The following is an 11632-nucleotide window of genomic DNA, read 5'->3' on the forward strand; positions in this document are numbered from 1 at the left end:
TGCCTAAGCTGGTATTCCATCCAGACAATCACTTACCTCCAGAGTGTACGTGACTAACCACTGTACTACTTACACTACCTTTCTTAGAGCCAAAGTTCTCTACAAACAGAATCAGCACATACATATGATAGGTAGCCTGGACTGCCACAACCTAAGAGGTGACAGGAGCCAAATGCAGACAGTTCTTCAGGCGAAGTGCAGCCCTTTACTCACCCACCACCCCCACTTTCCCACACTAAGGAGTCTGGCCTGGCTAGTGTGTATCTGGGCAAAAGAACAATCTCCACTAAACCCCTCACTTGCTTTATCAATGTGACCTGAAAACATCAAATGAACTAGAGCATCTGGCTTTTGTCAATCAGGACATCTGCCTTCAACTGGAAAAAGATAAGGTTGAAAGCTACTCCCATTTGTCCCAAACATGATCCCCAACTCAAAGATCACAGTACACAAGAAACATCAGTGAGTTGCCAATATGGGAGAAGAGAGAGAGGCTGTCATATACACCAGCTGACTAGAACTGAGTTTCCACAAACAAACCCATACATCTATGTCCTGCCGATTTTTGGCAAAAGTGCCAAACCCATTCAAAAGGGAAAGAACAGTTTCCTCAACAAATGATGCAGAGACAACTGAATTTCCTCATATAAAGAATGAAGCTGGAACTCTACCTCACCCCATATACAAAAGTTAACCCAGACCAGATAAATGATCTAAGCTAAAACCACAAAGCTCCTGGAAGAAAACAGAGGTAAACCTTGGATTTAGTCATAGATTCTTAGACATGACTCCAAAGCAACAAAAGAAACAAGCAACAAAGAAAAAGTAGATATTAGGCTTCATCAAAATAAGAAACTTTTAAAATGAACCAAAATCCTAAATGTAAGACATCAAACTCTTACAAAATGACTTAAGGGGAAAGCTTCATAACACTGGGTTTGACAATGATATCTTGATATGACACCAAAAAACAAAGACAACAAAAGTAAAAACAGGTAAGTTGGATGTTACCAAAATTTAAAACTTCTGCACATCAAAGGATACAATCAACAGAGTGAAAAGGCAACGTCTGGAGAAAATATTTGCAATGCATTATGTGGTAAGAAGGTAATTTCCAGAATTTACCAAGAACCTCTACAACTCAAAATAACAACAACAATAACAACCCAATTTGGACATGAGCAAAGGACTATCATTTCTCCAAAGAAGATATACGGATGGCCAATAAGCATATGAGAAGATGCTCAATCACTAACCATTAGTGAAATGCAAAATCAAAATGAGATATCCCTCCACACTCATCAGGATGGTTACTCTCCAAAACAAAACAAAAACCAGAAAATGACAGGTGTGGTGAGGATGTAGAGATACTGGAACCCTTGTGTAATGTTGGTAGGAATTTAAAATGGTGCAGCCACAAAGGAAAACAGCATGGTGGTGCCTCAAAAATTAAAAATGGAATTATCCAATGATCCAGTGATTCCACTTCTGGGTAGGTATCCAAAAGAACTGAAAGCAGGCTCTCAAAGAGATATTTGTACAATCATGTTCACAAAGGCATTATTTGCAAGAGTAAAAAAAACACAACAAAACCCAGAAGAAATGAAATACTCAACAGAGAAATGGAGAAACAAAATGTGGCATATACATAAAATGGAATACTCTTCACTCTTGAAGGAAATTCTGAGGCACACTACACGTCTTCAACAATCTTAAAGACAACATATTTCAACATGTGTCAACAACAACATTGAGGACATTATGCTGATGGTCACAAAAAGACTATGATTCCACTTATATGAGGTATCTAGAGTAGTCAAACTTAATAGAAACTAAAAGCACAAAGGTGGTTATTAGGGAACGGGAGACAGGTAAATTCTGTGTAATGGATGTAAAGGTTTAGTTTTACAAACTGAAAAAGTTCTAGAGATTGGTTTCTATATATGTTAATATATTTAACACTACTAAACTGCATGTTAAAAAATGGTTAAAGTGTTGGGGCACCTGGGTGGCTCAGTCGTTTAAGTGTCTGCCTTTGGCTCGGATCATGATCCCGGGGTCCTAGGACTGAGCCCCATGTTGGGCTCCCTGCTCAGTGTGGAGTCTGCTTCTCCCTCTCCTTCTAACCCTCCACCTGCTCGTGCTCTCTCGCTCACTCTCTCAAATAAATAAATAAATAATCTTAAAAAAAAAAAAGGTAAAGGGGTGCCTGGGTGGCTCAGTGATTTAAGCATCCAACTCTTGATCTCAGCTCAGGTCTTGATCGCAGAGTTGTGAGTTCAAGCCCCACACTGGGCCCAGCATGGAGCCCACTTAAAAAAAGGGGGGGGGCACTGGGGGCTCAGATGGTTAAGCGTCTGCCTTCGGCTCGGGTCATGATCCTAGGGTCCTGGGATCAAGCCCCGCATCAGGCTCCCTGCTGAGCGGGGAGTCTGCTTCTCCCTCTCCCTCTGCCTGCTGCTTCCCCTGCTTGTACTCTCTCTCTCTCTCTCTCTGTCAAAAATAAATAAAATCTTTAAAAAAAAAAAAGGTTAAAACAGTCAATTCTATGTTACGTGTATTATATCGCAATGTTAGGAATTTCTTAACTCAACTATATTTCTATATACAACAAACAATTATGAATCTGAATTTTTTAAGAGTTCACATTTTTAATATATTTACACTACTAGGTACGATAGCATCCCCGCATCGGGCTCCCTGCTCTGCAGCAAGCCTGCTTCTCCCTCTCTCAATCCCCCTGCTTGTGTTCCCTCTCTCGCTGTGTCTCTCTCTGTCAAATAAATAAAATCTTTAAAAAAATATATATGAAATAGGGTATAATCTGAGAAATTATGTGAAAGACCTATATACTGAAAACTACAAAATAAAGGTGGGAAATTTAAAAGAAGATTTAAAATAAATGGAGCAGTACCTCCTTCATGGATGAGGAGACTCAATGTTGTCTTCAATTCTTCCCAAACTGATCTTCAGAGTCAACACAACCCCAATGAAAATATAAGCAGGGTTTTTTGTTATTTTTGTAAAAGTTGACAATCTGATTCTATAGTTCTAAAATGCAAAGGACCTGGAATAGCCAAAACATTTTTAAAAGAAAACAAAGTTGGAAGCCTAACACTGTTAGTTTCAAGTATTATGTACCTCCAGTAATACAGATTAAGTGGTACTGATATAAAGATAAACAGATGAAACAGAGAATCCAGGATAGACTGACACATATATGGACAACTGAAACTAATTTCGACTAAAGTGCAAAGACAATTTAGTGAAAAAAAGTCTTCTCAGGGGGCATGGGTGGCTCAGTTGGTTAAGCACTGGACTCTTAGTTTTGGCTCAGGTCATGATCTTGGGCTTGAGCCCCACATCAGGTTCTGTGCTCAGCACTGAATCTGCTTGAGATTCTCTCTCTCGCCTTCTCTCTGCCCCTCCCCCCCACGTTTTCTCTTTCAAATAAATAAAATCTTAAAAAAAAAAAGTCTTTTCAACAAATCACGCAACAATCAATTATCCATACACAAAAAACAAATTTCCATCCACACTTTGCACCATATTATAAACTAATTCAAAATGGTCATAAACCTAATTGTAAAATTTAAAAAACTTCTAAAAACAGAGAAGGAAATCCTTGTGATAATGAGTTAAGCAAAAGCATTTCTTAGATGTAAAACCAAAAACACTATCCATAAAAAACAAATTAATAAATTAAATTTCATGAAAATTAAAAACTGTTCTTCCAAAAGCACAGCTTGGAAAAAATATTTGCAAAGCATGTATCTGATAAAGGACTTCCATCCCAAATATATAAAGAACTCTCAAAAATCAATTTTAAGGGGCACCTGGGTGGCTCAGTTGGTTAAGCGACTGCCTTCGGCTCAAGTCATGATCCTGGAGTCCCGGGATCGAGTCCCACATCGGGTTCCCGGCTCAGTGGGGAGTCTGCTTCTCCCTCTGACCCTCTTCCCTCTCGTGCTCTCTGTCTCTCATCCTGTCTCTCAAATAAATAAATAAAATCTTAAAAAAAAAAAGAACTTATGTGTCACTATACACATTGTTTAAAAAAAAAATCAGTTTTAAGATAATAAACAACCTAACAACAACAACAACAAATAGGCAAGACTTGAGCAGACACTTCACCAAGAAAATATAAACATGGCAAATAAATTTATGGAGAGATGTTGAACACCATTAGCCACAGGGACATGCAAATTAAAAACACCAGTAAGATACCACTACTACAGATCTATTACAAGGGCTAAAACTAAGTTTTGAGGATGTAGATGAGGTGGAACTCTCAGTGCTAGTGACAATGTAAAACTGTACGATAACTTTAGAGAACAGTTTGGCAGTTTTCTTAAAAAGTTAAACAATACACCTACTATATGATTCAGCCATTCCACTCTGATAAAAGCATATCCCATACAAAGACTGGTAGACAAATGCTCATAGCAACTTTATTTATACTAGCCAAAACTTGGTGATAACCAAATGTTCATCAATGCTGAATGGACAAATTGTGATAACACCCCTGCAATGGAGTACTACTCAGCAACAAAAGAAGAATGCACTGGGGCGCCTGGGTGGCTCAGTCTGTTAAGCGGCTGCCTTCGGCTCAGGTCATGATCCTGGGGTCTTGGGATCGAGCCCCACATCCGGCTCCCTGCTCAGCGGAGAGCTGTTTCTCCCTCTCCATCTGCCTGCCACTCTGCCTGCTTGTTCTCTCTCTCTCTCTGTCAAATAAATAAATAAAATCTTTAAAAAAAAAAAACTACACTGATTTATATACAATATGGATAAATCTCAAAATAATTTATGCTGAGGAAAAACAAAGTCAAACCAAAAAGAGTATTTGCTAAAAAATTAAAAGTAATACCTAGTGACAGAAAGTAGATAAATGCTTGCCTAGGGAGTAGGCAGAGAGACAGGATGTAAATGGGCACAAGGAAACTTCTGGGGGCGATGGGCATTCACCATCGTGACTGTGCTCGCGACTTCACAAGTGCATACACGTCAAAACACAAACCTGTGCACTCTAAACATAGTTTTTACTATGTCAATTTTATTTCAATGAAGCTATTGTAGAACTATAAGCAAATACAGAACTGTGTATTAAAAAGTCAGGCAGCTAGAAAGAAGCTGACATAATTCACAGATATTATGTTTTAGCAGATTATTTATTACAGTTGATTACAGGGATTAATGACAAATTTCTCTCCAATTCTCATACAACAATGCCTGTACTACGCCACAACCTATTTCTCCAAGGGACATCTCAGACTTCATAGCCCACTTGTGAAGCTTCTATGAGACACTGAACTGGAAGGGAGGGAGGGAGGCAAAGAGGAAGAAAGTGGGGGAGAAGAGGGGAACACATACAAAAAAGACAGTAAGAATAAGAAGATGCTGTTGTCATGTAATAAAGCCCATTTATCTCACACATATAGTTTACACCATCCTTAACAATGAAAAAAATGTATTTCTGTTATGAAGAGAAAGTTGTGAACTTTCACCATTGCTAATGAACCTTTTCCTGGATATTCTAGTTCATACAACAGAAATACAGACGATGCAAAATTACCCCCATTTGCAAAACTGATGATTACCCAGAACACACTGAGAATTTTTTTTTGTTTAAAGATGAGGTAAAAATTACCAGTGTCAGCAATAAAAACAGTAAGGATCTTATAGTAGTTTAAAAAAAACCTAAGAGGCTATTACAAACAACCTTATGCCATTTAATTTGAAGGTGAAATGGACAAATTCCTAAGAAAATACAACTTACTAAGACAGAAAAAAAAGGAAAATCAAATAGAAAACCTCGATTGTTGGGCCACCTGGGTGGCTCAGTCGTTAAGCATCTGCCTTCGGCTCAGGTCATGATCCCAGGGTCCTGGGATCGAGCCCCACATCGGGCTCCCTGCTCCGCAGGAAGCCTGCTTCTCCCTCTCCCACTCCCCCTGCTTGTGTTCCTCTCTCGCTGTGTCTCTCTCTGTCAAATAAGTAAAATCTTTAAAAGAAAAAAAAAGAAAACCTCGATTATTATACAACTACATTACCCCAGCCTAAAAACCATTAAGTTCTAAAATTATCTTACCATACACAAAATCTTCAGAGAAAAGAAGAAACCAGAACTCCCCCAATTTTTTTTTAAATTTTATTTATTTATCTGACAGAGAGAGAGATAGCAAGAGAGGGAACACAAGCAGGGGGAGCCAGAGAGGGAGAAGCAGGCTTCCTGCGGAGCAGGGAGCCCAATGCGGGACTCGATCCCAGGACCCTGGGACCATGACCTGAGCCCAAGGCAGACGCTTAACGACTGAGCCACCCAGGTGCGCCCCCCTCCCAACTTGTTTTATAAGGCCAAAGCATATTATATAAATGACAAAAGAAAAAAAAAGTAAAAGACAAGCTTCTATCATTAATAAGCCTAAAAACTGGCTTAAAGCTACACTGAATGACTTCTTTCTTTATTAATATTTATTGATCATCCCCAAAAGACTATTTCAGATTAAAAAATACAGAGCTGTAAAGTGAAATAAGTCAAGCAGAGAAAGGCAATTATCATACAGTTTCACTTATCTGTGGAACATAAGGAATAGCCTGGAGGACATTAGGAGAAGGAAGGGAAAAATGAAGGGGGGGGAAATCGGAGGGGGATACGAACCATGAGAGACTGTGGACTCTGAGAAACAAACAGGGTTTTAGCGGGGAGGGGGTGGGGGGATGGGTTAGCCCGGTGATGGGTAATAAGGAGGGCATGTACTGCGTGGAGCACTGGGTGTTCTACGAAAACAATGGATCGTGGATCACCACATCAAAAACTAATGATGTACTGTATAGTGACTGACATAATAAAATTTAAAAAAAAAAGATACACAGCTGTAGTCCCTATCTTCAAAGACTTAATCTAGTAAGAAAAATGGTGGAAAAGGATGCTCAAATATCCTAAGAAGCAAGGTCTACAAAATCCTGCCTTATGCCAGGCCTGAGAACAACACAACAGCAAGGATAAGCCTGTGTTATGACAAAGGCTAGCCGTGATGATAGTGAGCTGACTAGAAATTTGCATAATTCTAAATATGAAATATAGTAAATGTTTCTATGAAAGCCCACGTATTGGCTTTTCTAAATTGCAATATATCAACTGCTCACAAATGCTTTCAGTTTCTCCCCTTATCTGCTAGAATTTACTTGAGAGGTTGCTATGCCAATGTCCCAGTACTATTTTATTATTGAAATGATCATACTGGTCCCTAACAGTGTCAAGAAAGAATTTAAAGCTTATAGTTAATTTTCCCTAATATGTCCCTAGACCTTCTTTTATCTTTTTATAAACATAACAGAGTCATTTTAGCATTTTTTTTTACCTGAAGCTACTCTTCAGTATTATTTCCATTTTGCCTACATAATAAATAATATTCTTGTTCTCAAAAATCAGAATTAAAATTAGCCTTTACAGAAAACCGCTGAGACAGTCTTAGGAAAATCAACTTAAGAGACATCAAATGTCACCAGAACAACAATGATCCTGAGAGGCCTTATATCAGGGCTCTTAACCCGTTACCAAGCATTGGCTTCTGGGAGTCCAAGAACATCCTGAAATAGTATGCTAAACTTAGTTGTGTCTTCTTTGCAGCAAATCCTTAATTTTCATCAGATGCTCACGGGTAAATGATGCCAAAAACAACAACAACAAAACCTTTCCCCTTACCTGATTATGAAGGTTAAGTACGATGGAAAATATACATTTAATGATAATGCAAACAATTCTGATGAAACATCTCAAGTTGTTTGTACATGCGATTAGGGAAGGAAAGAGCAAAGAGGAAATAAAACAAGAACTTACTCGCTAAACACACATCCCTTTTCTACGAGGCAATGATCTCTTGAAGTAAATACTTGATTCCCTTCCATTACTCAGATCAATACATCTCTGTGCCAATCTCTTTCAGGTCAATACATCTCCGTGCCACACAAGGTTGAAAAGCTGCCGGCAGGTTCCCTGTGCATGGGCAGTTTTCCCTGTAATTATTAGCATCTAAGAACCTGAAACCATGAGTATCACTGGACTCAAGCTATAAGGAAATTCCAGTACATTAAAATGAAATCAAGTCACAGAGGCTGCAGAACATAGCTCCTGGGAAGTGACACTAGACAGAAAGTGCAAGCAGGAAAGATGCATAATTTTGGGGTACCGGCATACAACATGAACCTATATGATTAAAGGCATTCACTTGCTTTCCCAGCCACCACACATTCCAAAAAGCACCAGTGTCTGAACTGTGCCACCTGCCCATGCTAGTCACTCACTAAGTACAGCAAGCATCAGAAAACTCAAGTCAGTTTCGCAGCAGTTTATCAGTACTGACTCCATGGACCCTCACAGACAAGGGAAGACTGAGCAGGAATGTACTTGTGCCCAAATTAGGTTAGCATCAGGGTCCACAGGAGAAGGAAACAGGGAATAAAGAGTCTAAGTTTCCTTGAGTAAATATCCCTCAAAAGTTCTAGCTCTAAGTGCATAAAATTACCAACTTTAATTTTTAGTGAATGACTGACAGTCAGGGATCACCTATACATTCTGGCCAATCATTCATGCCAAAAATATTGAGAACTAATAACAGTAAATATTTATTGAGAACTTACTGGGTGCAAGGTTGCAGTAACCCTCACAATCCTCTGTGGTAAATACTATTATTAATTCGGAGATATTATGTAACCTGCCCAAAGTTATGTAGGTAATAAAAGGTGGGAACTGGGATTCTGAGCATGCTCACCTAATCACTATGCTATGATGCTTCAACCTGCCAGGTTATTTTTTCTATCCTATAAACCAAGGCGAGCCAATGAAAAAATTTAAGGACAGTAGTAATTATATTTACATGTTAGATCACACTGATCAACACTGTGGACAGCAGACCAATGGTGAGGTGAAGCCAGGGTCCCAAAAGATAAGTCAAAATCTAAGTCAGAATGCTGAGGAAATGAACCACAGAGATGCAGAGAATAAACACCTCAAATCTTTGCCCAGTAAAATTAGTTAGACTTAAGAATGTACTGGATGTTGTAAGCATGGCAAGGAATGAAGGAGGCTACCTCTCATGTTACTGGCGTGGCCTCTGGTTAGTAATTATGGTCCATCAATTCAAAGACAGAAGGAGGACCTGGCAGTTTGGTTTAGTTTAAAGGGGGAGGAAGATGACAAGTCTACTTTTTAAATAATCAAAAACAAAACGAGAAAAACTTATTCTCTGGAATTTCCTTCCCCACTGAAGATAAAATTCCCTTTATGGAAATCTTATCTTTGAAATGAGGAATTTCTGGGGCGTCTGGGGGGCTCAGTCGTTCAGCGTCTGCCTTCGGCTCAGGTCATGATCCCGGGATCCTGGGATCGAGCCCCGCATCGGGCTCCCTGCTCGGCGGGGAGCCGGCTTCTCCCTCTCCCTCTCTCCCTGCTCGTGCTCTCTCTCGCTGTGTCTCAAATGAATAAATAAAATCCTAAAAAAAAAAAAAGGAAAGAAATGAACTCCTAATGCTTTTTCAAAAACTGGAACTCACTGGAGCAAGGAGGGTCCTTCAACATTACCAAGCTCTCCAGAGGCCACGGGTGAGGCACTGAGTGGCAGGGCTGTGTCGGGACCTTGCCTAGCGCGCGCCGGTTCTCAGGGAACCAAGACTAGAGACCAGCTCTTCCGGCTCCGTTCTACTTACTGTTCCTTCTACGTCACCCACCCTCCCAATTCTAGCGGGGACTCACATCACCAAGGAATAATCACGTAGTATTTTTTAAACGCAAATATAGACATGTAAGCGAAAATGTGAAGCTGACTGCATACACTTAATTTTCCTAAAATTTCCAGTGTTCTTTGCGTTAGTTTCTACTCACTGTAACGTTTCTACACTTCCCGTCCTAAATGGACCCCCACCCCCCAAAACAGAGTCTTTAAGAAATGCCTGGCTCTCTCTTAGTACTCCACCACAAAAACCGAAGCGCCACTGACAAGGCCTGTTCTGCCGGACCCGTGCCAATTAAGTCGGGGCCTCGGAAGCCCCCCGAACCCGGCGTAACGCCGGAGCGCGAGACCCGCCCGCACACGCTCCGCACGGGCCCTGGCGTCGCCAGCTTGCTCCGAGATCCCGCCCTGCAACCGCACGGCCGCCGGAGGAGGAGGAAGAGCGGAGGTGCTGCCCAGCCTCCACCTCCAAGTTCCCGGTTGAGGCCCCCACACGTCCACGCAGGCGCGGCCAGAAACTGCACCGCGGAAACGGTACCGCCAGCCCCACGTCTGGAAATCCCTGGAAGGACCACATTACTTACACCCGGGGCCCGGGGTCTAGCGCTGTCGGAAACAATAAGCGCCCTCGAGTTCTGTCTCGAGAGCGGCGGCGCTAGGGAAGCCCGGGGAGGAATCCGATGGCCGACCCGGGAAGGACTTCCCGAGGGCCGGAGCCGACGCTCCACGTCTCCGCAAACCCCGGGGTCGCAGGCCCCGGCGTCGCCCCGCGCGGCCCCCCACGACCCCGGCCTCGGGCTGAGCACCGCGGCCGGGACCCGCCCCCGCGCTCACCGGGATGCAGCCGGCGGCCTGCCCGCCCGGGCGCTTCTCTGGCATGGCTGCCGCCGCGGGCTCCGACGCCGCCTTGTCCTCTGGCTCCGGCGGCGGCTCCGCGCTCATGCCGCGGCCATGCCCGCGCCGGCTCGGGACGCTCCGGGACGACGGCGATGCCGCTAACGCGGCGGCGGGGCCCGCGCCCTCATGGGCTCCGCGGCCCGCGGCGGCCTGCGGGTCGGGCGGTGGCGCCAGCGGCGACGCCGTGGGCTGGAAGGGCGGCTGGGGCTGGAGTCGCTGCTGAGGCGAAGAAGGGAGCGCAGGTGCAGAAGCCGCCGGCCGCAAGCGCCCCAACGACCGCGGCTCTTGCGGCTGCCAGCGGCGTCCGCGCCGGGCCCGGACGCTCCGGAGGCTCCGCCCCGCGCCTCAGCTCCGGCCTCCAGCTCCCCGCCCGCGCCGGAGGCCTCCAGCCGCGCCCCGCCCACCTCGGGCCCCGCCTCCGCGTCCCCGGAGCCGCCGGGGCGGCCGGGCCCCGCCGCGCGCCGGAAGGACGTCATCTCCCAGGACCTTCCCAGCCGTTCTTTCTGTTTCCTGAGACACCGCCCAGTGTGGCCAACGGATGCGTGTGAGCCGGCTGCTCAGAAGCGGAGCTTCGTGTGTGAAATAGGAATAATACAGTGCTCTGGGTAAGGTGATGATGTACGGAAGTAAACTACCCTAAGCTGGGCATAAATGCTGCTGTCGTGATTACTGGCCCCGAAGGACCTGTGAGACACCACATCCTATCTTGCACATGCCAACCCACGCTTCAAAAGGAAAGTGACTTGGTAGTTACTAAGCTAAGGTAACAAACAGGTAGAACTGTTGCACCAATTTGGAGTACAAATATAGTCGTAATATTTTTTACGGCTAGATGGTTGAGCATTCAATGCCTCCTTGAAAGAAGAGGAATACCTTGAAACGCTGAAGACCTTATGTCTTTCTCCGTATTAGGGAGACCCAGAAGGACTTAACTAACAATGAAATAAGTCCAGTCAGCCCACCATTGATTTACAACTTGTGTCATTACTGTAAGAATTAGTAAA

The 11632-nt window shown here is 43.4% G+C and overlaps 1 protein-coding gene across 3 annotated transcripts in view; it reads right to left on the reverse strand.

The window, feature by feature from the left end:
* MFSD14B (major facilitator superfamily domain containing 14B) overlaps positions 1-10690 on the reverse strand; it is a 71879-nt gene extending 61189 nt beyond the window's left edge. For 2 of the 3 annotated variants that reach the window (XM_027616484.2, XM_027616483.2), the window contains exon 1: positions 10566-10690. In XM_027616484.2, coding sequence (XP_027472285.1) covers positions 10566-10673 — 108 coding nt within the window. In that variant the 5' untranslated portion in view covers positions 10674-10690. Of the gene's footprint in view, positions 1-2914; positions 2939-10565 lie in introns of those variants that run through there. The other variant, XM_027616485.2, reaches the window with a different exon arrangement.
* Positions 10691-11632: the final 942 nt, after the last annotated feature.

This window comes from Zalophus californianus, chromosome 13, assembly GCF_009762305.2.
Source record: "Zalophus californianus isolate mZalCal1 chromosome 13, mZalCal1.pri.v2, whole genome shotgun sequence".
In the NCBI taxonomy this organism is placed as follows: Eukaryota; Metazoa; Chordata; class Mammalia; order Carnivora; family Otariidae; genus Zalophus; species Zalophus californianus.